Below are 24962 nucleotides of genomic sequence, written 5' to 3'. Positions count from 1 at the left end.
AAAGCTAGATTCACACCCACCCCACCCTTAACGGCCTTTGATTAAGTGTCTGCTATGCGCCCCGCTGCTGGCATTATTTCTCATACCCCTCACTATAGGAGTCTTTTAGGCATGGAAATTGAAACTCAGACAGCTTAAGGAACTTGTCCAAGGCCACACAACTTGGAACCTAGTACCTTTCCCAGGGGCGGCCTCCATTTACCCACTGAAGGAGGCAACAGTGCCAACTAGAAATAGAGGTCAGCGCTAATTCCTGCCCTCAGACTCATCCTGGGCAGGTCACCTCCCTTCTCTGGGTTTCAGTTTTCTTGTCTGTGGAATTTAAGAGCTCAGCTGCACGAGGCTGTGCACCCTGGAGCCGGACTACCAGGGTACACGTCCCAGCTCTTCTGCTTACTATGTGACCTGGGGCAAATCTCTTTAACCCCTTTGTGCTCGTTTCCTCATTTATGAAATGGGGATGGTGATCATAGTAGTACATACTATGTATACTGGTTATCAGTTGCTGCATAACAAACTATGCCAAAAGGTGGAGACCAAAATGTGGAGTTTATTATTTCTGACAGTTTTGTGGGTTGATTGGAATGCTATTGGATGGTTTTTCTGTTGGTCTCACTTGGAGTTTGTCTTAGCTCAGGATGCCATAGCAAAATACCACAGACTAGGTGACTTAAACAGCAGAAGTGCATTTTCGCACAGCTCTGCAGACTGGACATCCAAGATCAAGGTGCTGGCAGGGTTGGTTTCTGGTGAGGCTCCCTTCCTGGCTTGTAGATGGCCATCTTCTCACTATGTCCTCACACGACCTTTCCTCTGTTCACATGCTCTCTTGGTGTCCCTCCCTCTTCTTATAAGGACACCAGTCTTAGTGGATTAGGCTCTACCCTTCTATCTCAATTAACTTAATTACTAAAGGCCCTATTTCCAAAATATAGTCACATTGGAGGTTAGGGCTTCAATGTATTGATCTGGGGACACAATTCAGTCCATAACACAGTCTCTCAAGTGGCTGCAGTCAGATGTTGGCTGGGGTGGGAATGCCCAAGATAGCTCATCTCCCAAGCCTGGTGCCTGGGCAGGGACAGCTGGAAAACTGTCCTGAGCTGGGATGCTGGCACGGCTGGACCCCTGGCTCCCTCTCATTGTAGTCCCAGGGCCTCTCCTCTCCATGTGGCCTCTCCATCAGGGCAGCTACACCTCCAGATGTGGTAGTTCGTGGCTCCCAACAGAGCACAAGTGGAAGCTTCCAGGCCTCTTAAGGCTTAGGCCCAGAACTGGCGCAGCCTCACTCTGCCCCATCCTCTCAGTTAAATCGATCCCAGCGCCAGCCCAGATGAGCTGCAGGAGGGCATGAATCCTGGGAGGTATGTTTCACTGGGGCATCTTTGGATACTGCTCCCATCAGAGCAGACCAAAGCTCTCCTTCTCCTTCTCCTCCCAACTCCCCTGCAGGAGCCTGAGGAGAAGAGGATCGTCCAGGAGCTGCTGGAGACAGAGCAGGCCTATGTGGCACGCCTCCACCTGCTAGACCAGGCCAGTGGCCAGGACGCCCGCTCCTGAGCCCCAGCACCTGGGTGTCCTCACCTCACCCCTGCTCTCCCTTCTGACCCACCTCACAAGAGCTGAAAGTTAGGACCTCGGGGTTTGATTCTAGGAAGCCTTAGTCTTTTTAACTCCATTGGCTGGAGTTCAGGCAGAAATCGGGATTTAGCTCGTTAGCCCCACTCCTGGTTCCACCGTTAGTGCCTGGGCTGGTCTCACAGGAGTGGAGAACACACCAGCCAGTCCTTCCAGGCCCCACACAGCATCCTCATCTGTCATTCCAACTCCCAACATCCTCACCACTGTTAGCCCTTCACACTTTCTTAAGGAGCCCTAAGGCGAGAGGGTTAAATCACTGAACATCAGCAGTGGGATCTTGAGCCTGGCGAAGTCCCAGACTTGACAGACACGAGATAGGCCCATTTCTGACATTCATCAGCTGCCAGCCTTTGGCCAAGTCCCTGTGTCTCTAGGCCTTGGTTTGCGCATCTGTGAAGTGGCCGGAATACAATCTTCCCTGCTTCTCTCTCTTCCCAGGGTTTTTGTGAGATTGATGGGAGATTAAGGAGGTGAAAGCATTCAGCAAGCTGGGGAGGGACCCCAAAGCCCCTGGGACTGTGCTTGTCTCCCCCTGGGCTGTGTTGGGGGTGGAGGTCCTTCTCTGCCACAGGCCCAGTGACCCAGCTGCGGCTGTAGGTGTTCTTCCAGGAGCTGCTGAAGGAGGCCCGCAGCAGCAAGGCCTTCCCCGAGGATGTGGTCAGGCTCATCTTCTCCAACACCGCCTCCATCTACCAGTTCCATGCACAGTTCTTCCTCCCAGAGCTGCAGCAGCGGCTGGACAACTGGTGAGGTCCAGCAGGAGCCCCTGAGGCCCCCTGACCACAGCCCTGGTCAGGTCCGGTTGCAGCCCCCAGGGAACTGGGTCTGGCCTATTATGCCCCTGCCCTTGCTGTGTGACCATGACTCTTCTCCTCTGGGCTTGCTCTGTCTGCACAGTGAGGGGCTTGGACGAGGCGTGTGTGTGTGTGTGTGTGTGTGTGTGTGTGTGTGTGTGTGTGTGTGTGTCCTGGAGAAGGGGATGGATCAGGTCCTCACTAGGCTGAGTGACTTAGGAGGCAGTGGAAATAACCAGCACTAACTGAGTGTTTCCTACTTGCCCTGCCTTGGGCTTTACACCTATTAACTCGCTTAATCTTCACATCAGCCTGCTGTGTGATGATGGCATCGTGGTTATGCAGGAACCCCTCTCTGTTTTCAGAGATGACTACTAAAGTATTTAGTGCTGAAATTAGTATCTTGCCAAAGAAATGCCATGATGTCTGGGATGTCCTTTAAAATTCTTTGTTAAAAAAGAATCTTAGTAATTGTTAAGTGCAGGGACAGATATATAGGGGTTCGTTATTATATTCTTTTTATTTTATGATTGCTTAAAATTTTTTGCAATAATTTTTTTTGAAAAAAACAACCCTGTGAGGTTGCCTACCATCATGCCCAGTTTTTTCAGATGGGAAAATTAAGGTATAGAGAGGCTAGGTGACTGGTCCAAGAACACACAGCTAGAGTAAGTGGTGCGGTTGGAAATCAGACTCAGGCGGGCCAGCTCCAGATGGTCAGTCCTTACCGCTCTGCTGTAACAGTTCCTGGGTCGAATGACCTTTTCTTACCTCTCTGAGCCTGGATTTCCTCTTCTCTAAGATGGGCCATTGACTGTCCCTCCTCCCGCACGCAGGGTTGTGAGAATTAAATGAGATGAGACATGCACGGAATCTTGGGCAGTGCTTGGCATGTGGCCCTTGTTATTGTTACATGAACAAGCATCAGGTGGTTATTGAACGCCTGTTGTGGGCCTGCCACTGTACTGGGCCTTTGGGGGAATCCAATCAGTGGGAGAGAGCAGCATCTGCCCTCAGGGGGCTCACAGTCTAAGGGGGAGTGAACCACACACATGTGTGAGGATGACACGCCCCCCTATACCTGCACCCAGAAGTGCCGCAGAAAGGCTGTGTTGGGGGGTGAGGGGAGCCTTACCTAACCTGACCCTGTCTGGAGTTAAGAGAAGAGGTCCCCAGACTGAGGGCAGTACCTGGTGCCCCTCCTGCAGGACGACCACCCCCCGCATTGGCGATGTGATCCAGAAACTGGCCCCCTTCCTGAAGATGTACAGTGAGTATGTCAAGAACTTTGAGCGAGCCGCTGAGCTGCTGGCCACCTGGAGTGACAAGTCTCCACCCTTCCAGGAAGTTATCACCCGCATTCAGGTGAGGTTGGGGTGGGGGCGGGGCAGAGCCTGCACTGCCACCCCAGTGTGCAGTGGCTCAGGTTCCCCAGTGATTTGGACCACCTCCCTGGCTCAGTTGCTGCGCACTCCCCCGACCCTCAGGGGCAGCCTGACCTACCCCTTCCCCCCTCACCCCCACGCTCTCCCTCCCCCCTCCCTCCCCAAGAGCAGCGAGGCCTCGGGCAGCCTGACCCTGCAGCACCACATGCTGGAACCTGTGCAGAGAATCCCACGCTACGAGCTGCTGCTCAAGGAGTATGTCCAGAAGCTGCCAGCCCAGGCCCCAGACCTGGCTGATGCCCAGAGTGAGGACACCCCCAGGGAATCCAGGGGGTTGGGGAGGTTCGAGCCACTTCCATAATTTATGGAGCACCTGCTAAAATGGTTATGATGACCATCAGCCATCAACATTGACCGCTGATACTTTGTAGACATTGTCTGTAGTATCAGCCACTTTTTTATAGACATTAAGGCCCAGAGAGGTTAAGTGACTTGCTCAAGATCACACAGCCAAAAAGGAACAGAGCTGGGATTTGAAACCATGCCTTCACCCTCTGGATCTGGGGGGGCATTGAAAGTCACAGAAGCCAATGGCCTAAGCCCTGTCTTTTGGTGGCTTCTAGTCTCTCCACTCTGGGTGGGAAATGGCCCCCATCATCCAAATACCTCATGTGCCAGGCTACAGGGGAAGGCTGCTCCTGGGGGTGCTCATGGCAGGCCCTGAGGCCACTTGATTAAGCCTCAAGGACCTCCTGCCTCAGCCACAAGCCCCGTATTTTCAGGGGGTAACTCTGGCCCTGCCCCCATTTCAGAAGCCCTTGACATGATCTTCTCAGCTGCTCAGCACTCCAACGCAGCCATCACTGAGATGGTGAGCATCCCAGCCCTCGGAATAGAAGCAGCAGGCATCCCCAGGGGCCCTGTCACCTCCTCCCTGCAGCTCTCAGCCTCCCCCATCCCACCCAGGTCTCTGTATCTCCTCATCCCCTGATCCTTCCTCACGACACCTGGCCCACCTCCCCCTCACACCCTGTCCCTGTCCACACAAGGCAAACCTTCCAGAAGCAGGCAGGCCCTGCCTGGCCTCGGCTGAAGGTACACCTCCTGTCCCCAGGAGCGGCTGCAGGAACTGTGGGAAGTGTACCAGCGCCTGGGCCTGGAGGACGACCTAGTAGACCCCTCCAACACCCTGCTGCGCGAGGGCCCTGTCCTCAAGATCTCCTTCCGCCGCGTCGGCCCCATGGAGCGCTACCTTTTCTTGGTAGGGGGATGCTGGGGGGCCTGCCCCACACTGGGGAGGGAAGTCCACGGGCCCTCTGCCCCAGGTTCTGCCTGCCTGGCATCTACCCAGCTGGCACTGCAGGACGAACAGGGACGAGCCTGCTTCTCTATCCTTCTCTACTTTGGCACCCAGGTGACTTGGGACAAGTCACGTGCTACCTCCAGGCCTCAGGAATTTCTAACTGAGGGGGTTCCCAGACTTGCCCTGGGAAGCAACAGAGTCAGAATTTGAACCCAGTCTGTTTGGCTCCAAAGCCTGTGGTATCAATCTATGCTCTAGAGAGTGTACAGCAGGAGGGAATTAGGTTGGCTGCTAGGAAGAACTGCCCTGGTTTGCACTGAAGAAGCCAGGGTGTCTCCTGGAAACTGGTCCCACCTGAAGGTTTTGGGGAGGGAGCTACAATCTCTCATAAGCCCCTGCCACCCTTGGCCCCTGTGAGAAAGGCCTCGTAGGTTTCTGAGGTCTGATGTGGTCCCTTGATGCCCACAGGTAGGGCAGTCCTTCAGTGACCTACCTGTTGGATTGGGGCTAGACAACCACTTCCTTATCACACCTGTGAGGTCCTGTGAGCTGGCCCAGCAGGTGGCGAGAGGGGAGGGAGACCCAGTAGGGCTCAGCCCACGCCCAGGGAAGCCTGCCTGATTGTCCTTCCTGCCCTTGCCACTGTGCACACACTCATGCTTGTGTCTCTTGCAGTTCAACAACATGCTGCTCTACTGTGTGCCCAGGGTCATCCAGGTGGGCGCCCAATTCCAGGTCAGGACCCGTATCGACGTGGCCAGCATGAAGGTAAGAGGCACCCCAACCACCTTCGGGCTTTACCCCAAGGGTGGGACCGAGTATGCGGAGTAGCAAGAGGGGCCAACCTGGGTCTCAGGTCCGGGGCAGCATGAAGGTGGAAAAGCTTTGGGGTTAGATCTCTCCCACCTGGCCTCCCAGCCTTCCTGTCCAGGGCCCTTCCCAGCTCCCAGTTTTGCTCTGCTTTCCCTACCATCTACCCCAGTATTTTGAAAACTTTAATACATGCATGAATCCCCTGGGAGTCTTGTTAAAATGTGGGTTCTGATTCAGGAGGTCTGGAGAGGGGCCGGAGATTCTGCATTTCTAGCCAGCTCCTGGGTGATGCCAGTACTGCAGCTCCCCAGGCCATACTTTGAGTAGGAAGGGTCTCCACTTTCAGCTCAGCTGCTGACGTGGGTGTGTCCCCATCCAGAGATGGCCACAAATGGGCGGAGACAGCACAGCAGTCCATAGTAGTGCCCATCGACTGGGCGGTCACTGTGGGTTGGGTTGGGCCCTAAATCATCCCACTGGATCCTCTTAACAGCCCTGTGATGTAGGGGCTGTTATTATCCCCTGCATTTTTTTGGTTTTTAAAAATCTTTAAAAAATAATAACTTTATTACCTAAAAATATAGATAATACACATTCCCAAATCAAACGATATCAAAAATATATGCAATATATATTGCATATATATACACCCCATCCCCTAGTTCCCCTTCCTGGAGGCAGCCTTTGCTTCTTGTGAGGCCTTCCAGAGGTAGTCTTTGCATACACAAACTAATAATATATTCATTATGGCTTCCTTACTTTTGTTTCACATAAACAGTGAGACTATTTTTCACATACACTATTCTGCACTTGACTTTTTTAACTAACTACTAATTCTAGAGGTGCTTGGAAGTCAGTTCATTAGGAGCTTCCTCATCCTTTTGCATAGCTGCATAGCATCCCAGCATGTGGATGTACCGTAATTTGTTCAGCCAATCCTCTACTGACAGACATTTAGATTGTTCTCAGTTGTCAGTATCTGCAAATGAGACTGCAGTGAATAACTGTGTACAGTATGCCTGTGTGTAAGTATATCTGTAGTTAATCCCACTTTTAAAAGGAAATAAAGTGGTACGTCCAGACAATGGAATATTATTCCGTGATAAAAAGAGATGAGCTATTAAGCCATGAAGAAACATGGAGGAAACTTAAATGCATATCACTAAGTGAAAGACGCCTATCTGAAAAGGCTACATATATACCTACATACCATGTATAATACTATGTGATTCCAATGATATGACATTCTGGAAAAGGCAAAACTATGGAGACAGCAAGAGGATCAGTGGTTACCAGTAGTTGGGGGAAGAGAGGGATGAACGTGGAGGATTTTAAGGGCAGTAAAACTATTTTGTATGGTACTATAATGGTAGATAACAGTCATTACACATTTATCCAAACCCACAGAATTTACAACATCAAGAGTGAACCCTGATGTAAACTATGAACCTTGGGTAATAATGATGTGTCAGTGTAGATTCATTGATTCTAATAAATGTACCATTCTGGTGGGGGAATGGTATTAATGGAGGAGGCTGTGCATATGTGGGCTCAGGGAGTATATGGGAAATCTCTGTACCTTCCTCTTAATTATGCTATGAACCTAAAACTGATCTTAAAAAAAAAAGTCTTTTTTAAAAATAAAAAAAACCGAAGGTCCAGAAAGATTAAGTAACTTGCTTGGGGGTCACTCAGCAAATCCTGGTTTGCATGATCAAACTCAGGTATAACAGAGTCCAGAGCCTCTGTACCTAACCAGCATACTATACAATCTCCTACTAAGGCTTCAACCTGGAAAGATAAAGCATAGGGCGGAATTGAAGGCATAGTGGAGGAAATGGGAGGGGAAACTTCTTGACAGCCCCTCTGATCGCTCCTGAGTCCTGGTGGCTGGGGCTGGAAGAAGCAGAGGTCAGATCTGGCCTATCTTGGTACCCTTCCATGTCTCCCTTCCCTATCCCTATTGACTCCCCCTCCCCTCACCCATCTCCCAGGATCTGCAGCAGGAGAGAGCTGCAGGCAGAACTCGAACCAGGATACTTCCGCCTCTGGAGAACCCCTGAGCCTCTCAGAGCCCCCAGCAGAAGGGCCTTGCCCCTGCTGCTGACTGGGCTTGCCTGGCGTTTGGGGCTGAATCAAGGGCTTGGGGGTGGGGTGTAGCCTGCGGGTGATGAGGGCTGATGGAGGGACTTGGGCACCTTCTGGGGCTTCACAGCCCATCCCCCATATCTTAGCTGACTGAGTTCCTCTAGGAATGCAGCCCCCCCACCCTGCGTCATCCAGCTTTCCTAACTGAAGTGGCCAGAATGTCCCAGAGGCTAGGGTGCGTGCAAGCTTGTACGTCTGGGAGTCTTGGTGAGTGAGACTGAGAAAGGCAGGTTATGGGGAGTTAAAGACAGAGAAATGGAGACAGGCAGCCCTGTCTTAGGACTGGCAGAGACCCAGGCATAGAAAAAGAGAGGCAGAGATTGACAGATAGAAAAGCCAAGAAATATGGAGACCACAACAGACTATCGTAAAGAGAAAATACATAGAAATGGGCCTGACAGTGTCAGATGCTCAGGGTATGTGCCGACGGCTCCCAGGCCCAGTGTGTGCTGGGTTCCTGGCGTCTCCAGTCCCAGTGAACACAGTCCCTACCGGGCGTGTCTGGTGCTCTGGTGGCCGCACAGCGCACACTCCTGGATGACACGGGCCTGGCAGGAGCAGAGCTGTCCACCTACCCGCATTTGTGCAGGAATCATTTCCTGAGTCTAAGGTTTGGAGGTGGGTCTGACCTTTGACCACCATGATGGCTCCCACTGGCCGTGACCCCCTGGCCTCCTCCTTCCTGAGTGTCAAGGAGGCCTAGTTCTCAGCAGCTGATTTGCCCCCCAGGGTCTGACTTGGTCCTATCGTTGTGCCATCCTGTACAGGGCCAGCCTGGGAAGAAGGAAGGGGTAAGGGTACATATGTACTCAGTGTCTCCATGGACAACTGTGCAGGTTGTGCACTGTGCAAGCACACCTCAACTAAGATGAGCACACCTCATCCACAGACAACAGCATAGATTGCATATTTACAGTTCTCACTGTCCGGCAGATGGCAGTCAAGTGTCTGGTTCAACAAACCAGATACTTGACTGAATGTTACGCCAGTTTGCCAACAGATGTCAGTAAAGTGTTTTGAGGAAGGGGTGTCTTTCTCTAATTAGCACAAAGGCACTGTGTGGGCTGGCAGGAGCCTGAACCGGCCAAGTCTGGTGGTTGAGCCTGGGTATTGCGGAGCTCGGGGAATTGTCCTCTAGAAACCTTCATCCTGCCCCTCTGCAGAGGTGGTCCCTCAGGTCAGGGACTCTTCCCACTTCCCCTTTTTCTATCAAAAGCATCATGTTTCTTCCTGGCCGTGGACTCCAGACCTTAGATTTCTCCCTTCTTTTCTCGCTCCCCTCTCCTTCACCCAATCAGGCATGGAGTCTTGCCAGATTCCAGATACTGTTCCCCAGGTAGAAACCTTTTCTCTCTCCAGGCAGGCATGGACCACTCAGGGTATCCCTCCCTAACTGGCCTCTGGGCTGCTGGTTTGTCCTATTTTCCCAGCCCTTCGACCCTTATAAATAGCTGCTGGAGTGGCTTTCCCAAACACCTGTCTCCACAGGAGCTTCTCCATTTATAAACCCTTAGAGCCTCCCCATTGTCAAGGGTATCAAGTGCAAATCACATCAGGCCCCTTCTAGAGGGAACGGACTGGTTCTGTGGGCCCAAGAGGTAGACTAGGCCTAACATGAGGAAGGATGTTCCCAGAGTCATGCTCTCTGAGGTGTGGTGGGCCGCCTGAAAGTGTGCCAAGGCCTGGTCACCTCGTGGCAGGGAGCCCGCAGAGGGGCCCACATGTCAGGTGGATTCAGTGACAACAAAGTTCCTCCATGCTAGGCCCTTGGGCTCTAGGTCTGTATCTTAGCTTCCCTTTGTGACGCTGTCTCCACATTGCCTGGGAGAAGTCTGTGCTTACTGGGCTCTGGGAGTGGGGTGGAAATAGATGTGCTTCTGCTTTACCCTTGGGGACCAAAAACCGTAATTTGAATCTTCATTATGCTCTTTAGATGCTGTGTTTCCTCAGGCAGGTCTCTTGCCCTCTCTGATCTTCATTTTCTCATCTCCCAAATGAGGGTGATAATATCTACCTGTCCAGACTGCTGTGAAGATTTTCTTTAACTTTTTATTCTGGACACTTTTAAGCTGAGAAAATGGTACAATGAACCCCCATATACTCATCACCTGGCTAAAACTGGTTTACTCAGCAATCCCCTTCTTAATCCCCTTTTCCAATGGATTATATAAGAGCAAATCTCAGACACATAATCATTTCACCTATAAATACTTCAGTATGTCTCTTTAAGAAATAAGAACTTTTTTTTGCCCTAAAAGTTGCCAACAGTACCATTATTACATCTAACAAATTAATGATAATTAGTTAATAACATTAAGATCCCTTGGTTTTCCTTGACTGTCTCATAATTGTCTTCTCACAGCTGATCTGTTTGAATCATTTGTAATATGCTTCTTACATCCCCTTTTATCCATTATACCTCCCTCTCCTAGTTTTTCTCTCATTTATTAGTTGAAGAAATCAGATCATTTCTCTGGTAGAGTTTCTCACAGTCTGGATTTTGCTGACCGCACCCCTGTGGTGTCATTCAGCATGTCCCTCGGTCCCACATAATTCTTGTAAACTGGTAGGTAACCATAGATTCAGCTGTGCCAGGGGACTGTAGCTGTTGACAGGTACTGCCTTCAGGGGCACATGATGGCCATTAAGCATTAGAATTGATTAGTGGGTTCAGCAGTTGTGCTGATTAAATGAGAACATGTGTGGGGTGCTCAGTGGCTGTTGCATAGTAAGTGCTCTGTGACGGGTGGCTTTCATAATGGACTCGGGACCTGTGGAGTTCTGGGACAAGGATGGTAAAAGACAGGAAGTGGGGCGGGGGTCTGTTGGATCTGTGAATTGGGTGATCAATTCCTTCATTCACTCTATGGGGTAAAAGGGTCTTGTTCTAGGCCGTACATCTGATCTTGAAAAAGGTGTGTCCCCAAACCCAATTTGTGACCCAGTTTCCATTTTGGGTGACTCCTTTGTCAGGAGCCGTCACCCCTACCTCACACTGGGCCAACTTATCTACTAAGGTTCCAGGAGCCCTAAGTCCCATTTGCTGTACAGGGTGAGGCCAGATTGCAGGCGCATTTGCCTGGCTTGATGGGATTAGGGAGCAGTTGAACAAGCTCCCTATCCTTGTCTCTAATTTGAATTGTCCTTGGGGCACAGTTCACCTACCTCCCTGCCACAGTACCTGGGGGGCGGGTGGGCGAGTCTGAGCAGTCTCTCCCTCCCATTCCGAGCAGGTGCGGGAGCTGACTGACGCTGAGTTCCCCCACTCCTTCCTGGTGTCCGGGAAGCAGCGCACCCTGGAGCTGCGGGCCCGGTAGGCAGGCAGGCTGAGGGCCGGGTGAGATGGGAAAACTGGGAGGGGCTGCTCTCCTCAACACCTGTGTTCACTTTCCAAGCAGGTCCCAGGAGGAAATGATCTCCTGGTTGCAGGTATCAGAATGCTCCAGGGCCCCTAGGATTCTGACCTCCCTACCCAGGCTGCGGGGGAGAGAGGGATGCTCTGTGTGTGTGTGTGTGTGTGTGTGTGTGTGTGTGTGTGTGTGTGTGTGTGCGCACACCCGCCTGCTTGCTCCCTGTTCTTCCTCAAAGTTGCTCTGTAGTAGTTGGAGTCAGACCTGGGTTCAAATCTTGCTGCCTCTCACTACCTAGCTGGGTGGCCTGGGGCGAGTCACTTAATGTCTCTGAGCCTCAGTTTTCACATCTGTAATCTGGGGCTAATATTTTCTCCTCCCTTAAATCAGGCAATGTACACTTAGAATCTAACCCCTAGCACCCAGTAGGCTTTTAGCAATGTTTGTGGAATGTGTAGATGGATTCACAGATGAGCAAGCCCTTCCTGCCGCCCCCCAACCACCTCCCTGTGCTCTGCCCCTTGCCCCAGGCCTGCCAAGCGGCCATTGACCAAATCGAGAAGCGGAATGAAACCTTCAAAGCTGCGGTCCAGAGCCCTGAGGGAGACACCCAGGAGCAGGAGGTAAATGAAGGCTCTGTATCCCTCCTGGAGCTGCCAGCCTTACACAGGAATGATTCCCTCTCTTTTTTCTACCTAGGCCAGCTTGGAGGGCTGGAGAGTGTCACCAACCATGAATGATTTGAAGGGATCAGGGGAAGCTTACACACGCCAACATCACCCTACTCAGAAACTCAATGCCAAAGATTCCCCCATTAGCAAAAAATTCCTTTGGGAGGCTTTATGTGCAACTACCGCTAGGAAGGATTTTACATCTATATGGATAACTCGGGCTGTGGGGGTGGTGTGTGTGCAGGTTTGGGTTTTTCTTTTTTCTTTTTTTTTTTGCTATCTTTCAAGAGTTCTTTATTTATCTCTATTAATTCATGCTCCAAGGGCAGGGACTGGTCCTCAGTTTGAAAGAATCAGAATTGACTATGTCAGCAAACAAAAGCAAATCAGTCTCTGAATCTTTTATAATGTGCAGTGAGTATGTCTGCCCTATGCTCTAGAGAGACAACATCTATTTTCAAGGCTGATAGCTATAGGAAGATGCTTGAAAAGACAGTCCAGAAAAAAGGAAACACAAGAGACCCTAGGAGAACTGTCTCCCAACATTTATCTTTTTTTTTTTTTGGAATTTAATTTTATTCATTTTTTATACAGCAGGTTCTTATTAATCTATTTTATACATATTAGTGTATACACGTCAATCCCAATCTCCTAATTCATCCCACCACCACTCCCCCACCCCCGCCACTTTCCCCCCTTGGTGTCCATACGTTTGTTCTCTACATCTGTGTCTCAATTTCTGCCCTGCAAACCAGTTCATCTGTACCATTTTTCTAGGTTCCACATATATGCGTTAATATACGATATTTGTTTTTCTCCTTCTGATTTACTTCACTCTGTATGACAGTCTCTAGATCCATCCACGTCTCTACAAATGACCCAATTTCGTTCCTTTTTATGGCTGAGCACTAGTCCATCGTATATATGTACCACATCTTCTTTATCCATTCGTCTGTCAGTGGGCATTTAGGTTGCTTCCATGACCTGGCTATATTGTAAATAGTGCTGCAGTGAACATTGGGGTGCATGTGTCTTTTTGAATTATGGTTTTCTCTGGGTATATGCCCAGTAGTGGGATTGCTGGGTCATAAGATAGTTCTATTTTTAGTTTTCTAAGGAGCCTTCATACTGTTCTCCATAGTGGCTGTATCAATTTACATTCCCACCAACAGTGCAAGAGGGTTCCCTTTTCTCCACACCTCTCCAACATTTGCTGTTTGCAGATTTTCTGATGATACCCACTCTAACTGATGTGAGGTGATACCTCATTGTAGTCTTGATTTGCATTTTTCTAACAATTAGTGATGTTGAGCAGCTTTTCATGTGCTTCTTGGCCATCTGTATGTCTTCTTTGGAGAAATGTCTATTTAGGTCTTCTGCCCATTTTTTGATTGGGTTGTTTGTTTTTTTAATATTGAATGGCATGAGCTGTTTATATATTTTGGAGATTAATCCTTTGTCCATTGATTCATTTGCAAATATTTTCTCCCATTCTGAGGGTTGTCTTTTCGTCTTGTTTGTAGTTTCCTTTGCTTTGCAAAAGCTTTTAAGTTTCATTAGGTCCCATTTGTTTATTTTTGTTTTTATTTCCATTGCTCTACGAGGTGGATCAAAGAAGATCTTGCTGTGATTTGTGTCAAACAGTGTTCTTCCTATGTTTTCCTCTAAGAGTTTTATAGTGTCCAATCTTACATTTAGGTCTCTAATCCATTTTGAGTCTATTTTTGTGTATGGTGTTAGGGAGTGTTCTAATTTCATTCTTTTACATGTAGCTGTCCAGTTTTCCCAGCACCACTTATTGAACAGACTGTCTTTTCTCCATTGTATATCCTTGCCTCCTTTGTCATAGATTAGTTGACCATAGGTGTGTGGGTTTATCTCTGGGCTTTCTATCCTGTTCCATTTATCTGTATTTCTGTTTTTGTGCCAGTACCATATTGCCTTGATTACTGTAGCTTTGTAGTATAGTCTGAAGTCAGGGAGTCTGATTCCTCCAGCTCCGTTTTTTTCCCTCAAAAGTGCTTTGGCTATTCGGGGTCTTCTATGTCTCCATACAAATTTTAAGATTTTTTTGTTCTAGTTCTGTAAAAAATGCCACTGGTAATTTGATAGGAATTGCATTGAATCTGTAGATTGCTTTGGGTAGTATAGTCACTTTCACAATATTGATTCTTGCAATCCAAGAACATGGTATATCTCTCCATCTGTTTGTGTCATCTTTGATTTCTTTCATCAGTGTCTTATAGTTTTCTGAGTACAGGTCTTTTACCTCCTTAAGTAGGTTTATTCCTAGGTATTTTATTACTTTTGTTGCAATGGTGAATGGGATTGTTTCCTTAATTTCTCTTTCTGATCTTTCGTTGTTAGTATATAGGAATGCAAGAGATTTCTGTGCATTAACTTTGTATCCTGCAACTTTACTAGATTCATTGATTAGCTCTAGTAGTTTTCTGGTGGCATCTTTAGGATTCTCTATGTATAGTATCATGTCATCTGCAAACAGTGACAGATTTACTTCTTTTCCAATTTGTATTCCTTTTTCTTTTTTTTTTTGTACGTGGGCCTCTCACTGTTGTGGCCTCTCCCGTTGCGGAGCACAGGCTCTGGACACGCAGGCTCAGTGGCCATGGCTCACGGGCCCAGCCGCTCCGCGGCATGTGGGATCTTCCCGGACCGGGGCCCGAACCCATGTCGCCTGCATCGGCAGGCAGACTCTCAACCACTGCGCCACCAGAGAAGCCCTTGTATTCCTTTTATTTCTTTTTCTTCTCTGATTGCCATGGCTAGGACTTCCAAAACTATGTTGAATAATAGTGGCGAGAGTAGACATCCTTGTCTTGTTCCTGATCTCAGAGGAAATGCTTTCAGTTTTTCACCATTGAGAATGATGTTTGCTCTGGGTTTGTCATATATGGCCTTTATTATGTTGAGGTAGTTTCCCTGTGTGCCCACTTTCTGGAGAAGTTTTATCATAAATGGGTGTTGAATTTTGTCAAAAGCTTTTTCTGCATCTATTGAGATGATCATATGGATGGTTTTTCTTCTTCAGTGGTGTATCACATTGACTGATTTGCATATATTGAAGAATCCTTGCATCCCTGGGATAAATCCCACTTGATCATGGTGTATGATCCTTTTAATGTGTTGTTGCATTCTGTTTGCTAGTATTTTGTTGAGGAGTTTTGCATCTATATTCATCAGTGATATTGGTCTGTAATTTTCTTTTTTTGTAGTATCTTTGTCTGGTTTTGGTATCAGCATGATGGTGGCCTCATAGAATGAGTTTGGGAGTGTTCCTTCCTCTGCAATATTTTGGAAGAGTTTGAGAAGGATGGGTGTTAGCTCTTCTGTAAATGTTTGATAGAATTCACCTGTGAAGCCATCTGGTCCTGGACTTTTGTTTGTTGGAAGACTTTTAATCACAGTTTCAATTTCATTACTTGTGATTGGTCTGTTCATATTTTCTATTTCTTCCTGGTTTGGTCTTGGAAGGTTATACCTTTCTAAGAATTTGTCCATTTCTTCCAGGTTGTCCATTTTATTGGCATAGAGTTGCCTGTAGTAGTCTCTTATGATGCTTTTGTATTTCTGTGCTGTCCGTTGTAACTTCCCCTTTTTCATTTCTAATTTTATTGATTTGAGTCCTCTCCCTCTTTTTCTTGATGAGTCTGGCTAAAGGCTTATCAATTTTGTTCATCTTCTCAAAGAACCAGCTTTTAGTTTTATTGATCTTTGCTATTATTTTCTTTGTTTCTATTTCATTTATTTCTGCTCTGATCATTATGATTTCTTTCCTTCTACTAATTTTGGGTTTTGTTTGTTCTTTCTCTAGTTCCTTTAGGTGTAAGGTTAGATTGTTTATTTGAGATGTTTCTTGTTTCTTGAGGTAGGCTTGTATTGCTATAAACTTCCCTCTTAGAACTGCTTTTGCTGCATCGCATAGGTTTTGGATTGTCATGTTTTCGTTGTAATATGTCTCTAGGTATTTTTTTATTTCCTCTTTGATTTCTTCAGTGATCTCTTGGTTATTTAATAATGTATTGTTTAGCCTCCATGTGTTTGTGTTTTTTCCCTGTAACTGTTTTCTAATCTCATAGTGTTGTGGACAGAAAAGATGCTTGATATGATTTCAATTTTCTTAAATTTACCGAGGCTTGATTTGTGACCCAAGATGTGATCTATCCTGGAGAATGTTCCGTGTGTACTTGAGAAGAAAGTGTAATCTGCTGTTTTTGAATGGAATGTCCTATAAATATCAATTAAATCTATCTGGTCTATTGTGTCATTTAAAGCTTGTGTTTCCTTATTAATTTTCTGTTTGGATGATCTGTCCACTGGTGTAAGTGAGGTGTTAAAGTCCCCCACTATTATTGTGTTACTGTTGATTTCCTCTTTTATAGCTGTTAGCAGTTGCCTTATGTATTGAGGTGCTCCTATGTTGGGTGCATATATATTTATAATTGCTTTAGCTTCTTCTTGAATTGATCCCTTGATCATTATGTAGTATCCTTCCTTGTCTCTTGTAACATTCTTTATTTTATTTTATTTTATTTATTTATTTATTTTGCGGTACGCAGGCCTCTCACTGCTGTGGCTTCTCCCATTGCGGAGCACAGGCTCCGGACACGCAGGCTCAGCGGCCATGGCTCACGGGCCCAGCCGCTCCGCGGCACATGGGATCTTCCCGCACCAGGGCACGAACCCGTGTCCCCTGCATCGACAGACGGACTCTCAACCACTGTGCCACCAGGGAAGCCCAACATTCTTTATTTTAAAGTCTATTTTATCTGATATGAGTATTGCTACTCCAGTTTTCTTTTGATTTCCATTTGCATGTAGTATCTTTTTCCATCCCCTCACTTTCAGTCTGTACGTGTCCCTAGGTCTGAAGTGGGTCTCTTGTAGACAAGATATATATGGGTATTGTTTTTGTATCCATTCAGCAAGCCTGTGTCTTTTGGTTGGAGCATTTAATCCATTCATGTTTAAGGTAATTATCGATATGTATGTTCCTATTACCATTTTCTTAATTGTTTTGGGTTTGTTTTTGTAGGCCCTTTTCTTCTCTTGTGTTTCCCACTTAGAGACGTTCCTTTAGCATTTGTTGTAGAACTGGTTTGGTGATGCTGAATTCTCTTAGCTTTTGCTTGTCTGTAAAGCTTTTGATTTCTGCATTCAATCTGAATGAGATCCTTGCCAGGTAGAGTAATCTTGGTTCTTCCCTTTCATCACTTTAAATATATCATGCCACTCCCTTCTGGCTTGCAGAGTTTCTGCTGAGAAATCAGCTATTAACATTATGGGAGTTCCTTGTATGTTGTCATTTTTCCCTTGTTGCTTTCAGTAATTTTTCTTTGTCTTTAATTTTTGTTAGTTTGATTACTATGTATCTTGGCGTGTTTCTGCTTGTGTTTTTCCTGCCTGGGACTCTCTGTGCTTCCTGGACTTGGGTGGCTGTTTCCTTTCCCATGTTAGGGAAGTTTTTGACTATAATCTCTTCAAATATTTTCTCAGGAACTTTCTCTCTCTCTTCTCCTTCTGGGACCCCTATAATGCAAATGTTGTTGAGTTTAATGTTGTCCCAGTGGTCTCTTAGGCTGTCTTCATTTCTTTCCATTCTTTTCTCTTTATTTTGTTCTGCAGCAGTGAATTCCACCATTCTGTCTTCCAGGTCACTCATCCGTTCTTCTGCCTCAGTTATTCTGCTATTGATTCCTTCTAGTGTATTTTTCTTTTCAGTTATTGTATTGTTCATCTCTGTTTGTTTGTTCTTTAATTCTTCTAGGTGTTTGTTAATTCTTCTAGGTCTTTTTTTTTTTTTTTTTTCTTCTATGTCTTTGTTAACCATTTCTTGCACCTTCTCGATCTTTGCCTCCATTCTTTTTCTGAGGTCCTGGATCATCTTCACTATCATTATTCTGAATTCTTTTTCTGGAAGGTTGCCTATCTGCACTTCATTTAGTTGTTTTTCTTGGGTTTTATCTTGTTCCTTCATCTGGTACATAGCGCTCTGCCTTTTCATTTTGTCTATCTTTCTGTGAATGTGGTTTTCATTCCACAGGCTGCAGGATTGTAGTTCTTCTTGCTTCTGCTATCTGCCCTCTGGTGGATGAAGCTATCTAAGAGGCTTGTGCAAGCTTCCTGATGGGAGGGACTGGTGGTGGGTAGAGCTAGGTATTGCTCTGGTGGGCAGAGCTCAGTAAAACTTTAATTCACTTGTCTACTGATGGGTGGGGCTGGGTTCCCTCCCTGTTGGTTGTTTGGCCTGAGGCGACCCAACACTGGAGCCTACCCAGCTCTTTGGTGGGGCTAATGGCAGACCCTGGGAGGGCTCATGCCAAGGAGCTCTTCCCAGAACTTCTGCTGCCAGTGTCCTTGTCCTCACAGTGAGCTATAGCCACCCCCCACCTCTGCAGGAGACCCTCCAACACTAGCAGGTAGGTCTGGTTCAGTCTCCTATGGGGTCACTGCTCCTTCCCCTTGGTCCCGATGCACACACTACTTTGTGTGTGCCCTCCAAGAGTGGAGTCTCTGTTTCCCCCAGTCCTGTCGAAGTCCTGCAATCAAATCCCGCTAGCCTTCAAAGTCTGATTCTCTAGGAATTCCTCCTCCTGTGGCCGGACCCCCAGGTTGGGAAGCCTGACATGGGGCTCAGAACCTTCACTGCAGTGGGTGGGCTTCTGTGGTATAAGTGTTCTCCAGTTTGTGAGTCACCCCCCAGCAGTTATGGGATTTGATTTTACTGTGATGTGCCCCTCCTGCTGTCTCATTGCGGCTTCTCCTTTGTCTTTGGATGTGGGGTATCTTTTCTGGCGAGTTCTGTTGTCTTCCTGTGGATGATTGTTCAGCAGTTAGTCGTGATTCCGTTGTTCTCGCAAGAGGGAGTGAGCGCATGCCCAGGTTTGGGTTTTGAAAGTGCCTGAAAAATGTGAGACCAAGGGAAGGTGGAAGGCAGGTGGGGTGGTAGTTATGGAGAGCGTCTGTGACTTGATTTCAGATCTGAGCTCTGAACTCTGGCCTGCTGGGTGTCTTTGCTGAGTCCCTTGACCTCTCTGGGGCTCAGCTACCTCACCTGTAAAATAGGGCTCATAGTAACTGACCTCCCCTTTACGTGGTCTGTATTCGTCCAGTCCGCTTCACATGGAAGCCACTGGGAAACATGGCACACATAATCTCTGCCACAAGCAGGTGGGTACAGGGGGTCCTGAAGTACCCACCCTGCCACCCCACAGCTGCAGTCCGAGGAGCTGGGCCTCCGGGCGCCGCAGTGGGTCCGTGACAAGATGGTGACCATGTGTATGCGCTGCCAGGAGCCCTTCAACGCCCTGATGCGCCGCCGCCACCACTGCCGGGCCTGCGGCTATGTGAGTACCCACCTCGGCCTCTGCCTTCCCAGCTCAGGCCCTGCCCTCCCATCCCTGCCAACCCTGCCCGCTTCAACCAGTACAGCCAGAAGTGCTGGGCGCTAACTGTGCCAGGCGTGTGAGTTACCTGTTTTGGGGGCCTCATGGTGCCCACGTGTGAAGCAGGTCGGCTGTTTGCCCCATTCTGCAGGTAGGACGCAAGGCTCAGACAGGTTAAGCGACCTGTTCAAGACACTCCCCAAAGCTGACCCTATTCATTCGTCTGCTTCCTCACCACCATTTCCCAAGACCCCCAGGGCCCAGCACCAGGAAATGGTCTCCAGTTCCTGGGTGGGGGCACCCAAATCCTTCAGCCCCTGTCGGGCCTTTTATCCACCACCTCATCAGCCCCACACCTGTTACTCACCCACCCCTCACCGTCCTCTTTTCTTGACCGACCTCAGCTAACTGTCCCCTCCTCTTCTTGGCAAACCCTCAGCACTCCAGCACCTGCTCGGTTCTGCTGCTAACTCTGCCCGCCAGGTTCAAGCCTCAGCTTCCTCACCTGTACAATGGGGATTAGTAACACCTACCTCCAGGGTGGTAGTAAGGACTCAACAAAAGAAGGTTAACCCCTTCCCTCTCCTTGTCCCCCTTTCCTTCCCCCTCCTTAATCACTTGGGCAGCCTCACTCAGAGGAACAGCCACCAGCTGATTGAGGAAGGAACCACTCCTCCCTCTTGTCAGCTCAGGCCCAGTTATCAGAGGCAGATCTTGCTTTGCTTTTTAAGCACTTGCTGTACTTGAGCTGTTCTCTGTTGACATTACAACCCTCTCCATTTACTCTGCAAACAGAGAAGCCCTTTAATGACCTCCGTCTTTAATGACCTCGGGGGACAGGAGGAGACCAGCTGGGCAGGTTGGGGCCAGTCAGCGAGGCGTCCCCAAATGTGTTAAACTGCAATCAGGACACAAAGTAAATTTCTAGGACTGGGACACACCTATGTTCGTGTAAGTGAGTTTCATATCAGAGCCAAATAGAAAGGATCTGGGGATTAGCTTCCATTTTCGGTGAGTCACATCAGTAAACAAGAGTTGAGTCTACTCACGCTTGTAACTTTGTAAGTAGTTTCTAAAAAATTATTTTAAATAGTTAAGAAATACAAAGAGGCACAAAGAACAATATAACAACACTCATGTACCTGCCTTCCAGGTACAAAAAAGAAATAAAATATTCTGAGAACTAAATGAAATGTATGATCCTTGATTGAATCCTGGATGGGAAAAACAGAACCAGAAACAGAAGTCATTACTGGGACCACTGGGGGAAATTTGATTATGAAGCATATATAGGTAACAATATTGTATCGATGTTAAATTTCCTGTGTGTGATCATGACATCGTAGATAGGGAGGAGAATGCCCTTGTTCTTAGGAGACACCAGCTACATATTTGAGGGTGATGTGACATGATGACTGTAATTTAAACTCAAATGGTTCAGAAAAAATATATATATGTATGTGTGTGTGTGTGTGTGTGTGTGTGTGTGTGTAGAGAGAGAGAAAGAGAAAGAGAGAGAGAAAGGGAGAGAGGGATAAATCAAAAGTGGCAAAAATGTTCACAATTCGTGAATTTGGTGGTGGGGGTATCACTGTATTATTTCAACTTGTCTTCAGGTTTGAAATTTTTCAAAATAAAAAGTTGGTAGAGGAGAGGAGAAAATAAATACTTGCTAATTGTATTTAAAAATTTTAAATCTCAATAAAAAACAAAATAAAATATTCTCAAGGTAGCTGAAGCCCTGTGTGTGGGGCTGTGTGAGGCACCCGATTCTGGGGTTTCTCCTGCCCGTGTGAACGTTTGTACTCTGTGAGTCATCCTTTGGTGGTTGGGTGCCCAGTTTCTGCCTCCCCGCCTGCCAGACAGGAATCCTGGTGATGGTGGGGCAAGCCCAGGCCTTCCCCTGTGGCTCCCTCCCAGGCCACATGCTGTGCTGGGCACACAGACCGGCTACCTGATGAATAACCCTTCGTCCAAGTCTCTATCTCTTGCCCCCATTTCCAATCCCACATCCTGGACTCACTGTGACACTCCAGTCTTCCTGGAAGTCACATCCTGCAGTGCCTGTGTTTCTCCCCAGGTTTTCTCATGCCTCTTTCACCCGATCTCCCCAGCCTGATGTGTGATGGCCTTCTTGGGGACGTCTCCGTGGTGGGCTGGGGGCCGGGCGCCACTCCACAGACTCCACATGGCGGGTCTTCTTGGCAGAAACAGCCAGCCCATCATTTTTGTATCAGAACACGTTTGACTCTAGGATTGGGTGGACTGCAAAATCTGCATGACTCTTAATGCTAAACTGTAGAACCGTAAAGACACCTTCTGTTTGAGGAGGGCCAGTTGCTGCCAGAGAGCTCTGTGGCCTTCATCAAGTCACTGTCCCCTCATTGCAGGTGAGAGTAAAAGTCCCAGGGCTGGTCACCTGGTGGGGTTGCTGGGAGTCATGTGAGATGACAGAGGGGAGAGAGAGCGCTCAGAGAAGTGATCAGATGCAAGGGGTGTGCACAGGTCAAGCCCCCGGGATCAGTAGCTGCCCTCACAACGGGGAACGTGAAGGGAGAGAGGTTGAGCTCCTGCAGTGGGGGCCAGGCCTCAAGCCCCCAGCTGCGGGCCCTCTCCCCCTGCACTGCAGCCTCCAGGTGGCTGGGCCTCTGCCAGCGCAGGGGATGCCCAGCTCTGCCTCCATCCCTCTCCTGAAGCTTTCTTTTTCTTCCTCTGGTCTCGTGTTGCTCTCACGTCCCCACCTCCTGAGCCAAGGCACGAACGGGGACCTCCGTGCCTCACCTCAGCCCCCAAGCCCCTCCTGCCTGTCCTCCCCCAGGTGGTGTGTGCCAGGTGCTCCGACTACCGGGCTGAGCTCAAATATGATGACAACAGGCCCAGCCGAGTCTGTTTAGACTGCTACACGTTCCTCACCGGAAATGTGCTCCCTGAGGACAAGGAGGACAAGAGGCGTGGCATCCTGGAGGTGAGGGCCGGTTTCCTCTACTAGGCAAATGTGTGCACGGCCTCACCAAGTGCTGGCACTGTCCTCGGTGCTGAGGAACAAGCCTGCCGTGGTCACACTCCCCGTCCTTCTCTCTCTGCCCACAGACAGCACCCCCGACGGAACACCCCCCCACCCCGGCCCGGCCCTGGCCAAATAAAACAGAGCTGCGCCTGTCACCAAATAGAAGCAACTTTTGGCTCCAGGCTGTGGCCCAGGCTCTCCACCTTTCCTCTGCATCCTCATCCGATAATCGCACGGCCCCTCTGGACCACTCCTGTTCATATCCCCATGCCCTGCCCTAGCAGTCCCAGGAGGTGAAAAGAGCTGGTGCGGCTGATTCCATTTTACAGATGGGGATACTGAGGCTGCAGGTCAGAGTCCCACTGCAGGGAAGAGGCAGCCTGGAGACTCCATTGTAATTGGAAGGGACTTCAGGGACCAGCTGGTTGGAGACCAGGCCCAGAGAAGTGACCAAGGTCACACAGCGAGTTAGGAACCAGCTCTCTGATCTCTACCACAGATGTTCTCTGCTGTCCTTGGGGCTGAGCCACTCCCCACCCCCAGCCCCAGGCACTCTCACTGCTGGTCAGCACCTCTGGGGCACTGGCACCCAGCCTAGACACTGGTTACCCCCGCCCCTCTGCCACTCCCTCATTAAAGCCAGGTTGACATCCCACTGTCCTTGGGAGGTGGGAGAAGACCCCAGCCTATTCCAGCTGAACTCAGCTCCCAGGTTCAAGTTGGTTCCTTTCCACTGACATCTGCCCACTTTGCAATCCTCCCTCATTCTTCTAGGCCCCGGCCCTGCCCATGCCCTCCCCAATCACTAGACCATACCACACAGCTTTTGCTCCTGGAGAGAGGGGATGGTCTGCCCCTTTTCAGGCTCCAGTTCTGTTCCCTGGGGCAGCTCTCAGGGAATAAGCCCTCCGAGCACCTGCGCAGAGGTCAGGCTGGCTGAGGTTTGACTGCAGCTCTGCCACTGGCCAGCTCTGTGACTGCAAGTGCCTGATGGGACCTCTCTGAGCCTCAGGGACAAATAATACCTCCTTGCACCGTTGCCGAAAGGTTTAGAAAGAGTGATTTCTAATGACCGACATCTGTCAGGTAGTGGGTGCTCTGTTCCCTGACAGCCCCTCTCTCTGGTTTCAGAAAGGAGCTGCAGCGGGGTCCGAGCAGAGCCTAATGTGCAGCTTCCTACAGCTCTTCGGGGACAAGTGGGGCAAAAGCGGGTCCCGGGGCTGTTGCGTGATCCCGCGGGATGACCCCCTCGTGCTCTATGTCTACGCTGCCCCCCAGGTAATGCCACGCCCCGCCCCTCCTCACAGTATGTGTGTGTGTCAGGGGTGGCGGTGGGGGTGAGTACTGTTGGCCCCATAAGTCAGATGAGGCTCAATGAGGACCTGGTTCCCTCAAGTCACAGGGTTAGTGGCTTTCAGAGCTGGGCCCAGACTCCAGGTCATGACTGCTTTGCCCTCAGGGGGTGACCAGTCCTCTTCCTCAATGCCCTCCTGCCACCCCACCCCACTTCATGGGTTTTTGGGGGGCAAGAGGCAGGTGTGTGCCTGGTACCTTCCAAACAGCCGTCTGAGGCAGTGGCGCTGAATGGGAGGACAGCAGCCCACAGTTCTGCCCTCCCCTCCCAGGACATGAGGGCCCACACCTCCATCCCCCTGCTGGGCTACCAGGTGACCGCTGGGCCCCAGGCGGACCCCCGGGTCTTCCAGCTGCAACAGTCAGGCCAGCTCTACACCTTCAAGGCCGAAACCGAGGAGCTGAAGGATCGCTGGGTGAAGGCCATGGAGCGGGCGGCCAGCGGCTTGAGCCCCGGGGGGCCCAACGACAGGGACCTGTCTGACTAAGCTACAGCGGGGCCCTCTCCCCCTCAGAGCCCTGCTCCTGCCACACACGGGCTGACACTTCAGCTGACCCACCACCCCAAGCTGAGCTTTCAAAGAATTGATTTCCAGTCGTCTGTGTTCAGAGCGTGTGTCCTGATTTGAGATTCAGAACACATGGGTTCATTCCTTTGGGGAGGGGATGACGAAGCATCCCAGTTTGCCCAGGGCCGAGGGGATTCCTGGAACATGGGACTTCCAGTGCTAAAACTAAGAAAGTCCCAGGTAACCCAGGACTGTTGGTCACCAATGTGGTTCACAGGCTGGCTGCACGTATGTATCACCTGGGAAGCTTTAAAAGATACCAACAAATAAATATAAACTAAAAATTCAAACACTACAAGGCCTGGATCCATCACCAAAGATTTCTGATTTGACTGGTCTGGGATGGGGAGGCATGGGTATGTTTCAGGAGTACCCATAGGAGTCTGATGCGCAGCCTAGGTCATCCGGATGAAGAACAAAGCAAGCAAACTACCAAGTGCTAGGCATGAGATTAATAATAATAACAAATACCAGACATCTACTGAGGCAGGCACTGTTCTAAGTGTTCTACATGGATTATCTTGT

At 49.1% G+C, this 24962-nt stretch overlaps 1 protein-coding gene across 1 annotated transcript in view; it reads left to right on the top strand.

The window, feature by feature from the left end:
* FGD2 (FYVE, RhoGEF and PH domain containing 2) overlaps positions 1-24691 on the top strand; it is a 28231-nt gene extending 3540 nt beyond the window's left edge. Inside the window, exons 3-16 of the mRNA XM_082662746.1 lie at positions 1453-1533; positions 2239-2387; positions 3644-3800; positions 3987-4125; positions 4633-4691; positions 4935-5081; positions 5799-5891; positions 11318-11397; positions 11483-11513; positions 11965-12057; positions 19338-19469; positions 22327-22473; positions 23647-23793; positions 24141-24691. Coding sequence (XP_082518872.1) covers positions 1453-1533; positions 2239-2387; positions 3644-3800; positions 3987-4125; positions 4633-4691; positions 4935-5081; positions 5799-5891; positions 11318-11397; positions 11483-11513; positions 11965-12057; positions 19338-19469; positions 22327-22473; positions 23647-23793; positions 24141-24356 — 1671 coding nt within the window. The 3' untranslated portion in view covers positions 24357-24691. The remainder of the gene's footprint in view (positions 1-1452; positions 1534-2238; positions 2388-3643; positions 3801-3986; positions 4126-4632; positions 4692-4934; positions 5082-5798; positions 5892-11317; positions 11398-11482; positions 11514-11964; positions 12058-19337; positions 19470-22326; positions 22474-23646; positions 23794-24140) is intronic.
* Positions 24692-24962: the final 271 nt, after the last annotated feature.

The sequence above is a fragment of the Grampus griseus genome (assembly GCF_964374135.1).
Source record: "Grampus griseus genome assembly, chromosome: 10".
NCBI lineage: Eukaryota > Metazoa > Chordata > Mammalia > Artiodactyla > Delphinidae > Grampus > Grampus griseus.
Note: the sequence above shows the minus strand (reverse complement) of the source record. Positions and strands in the feature narration are given on the sequence as shown.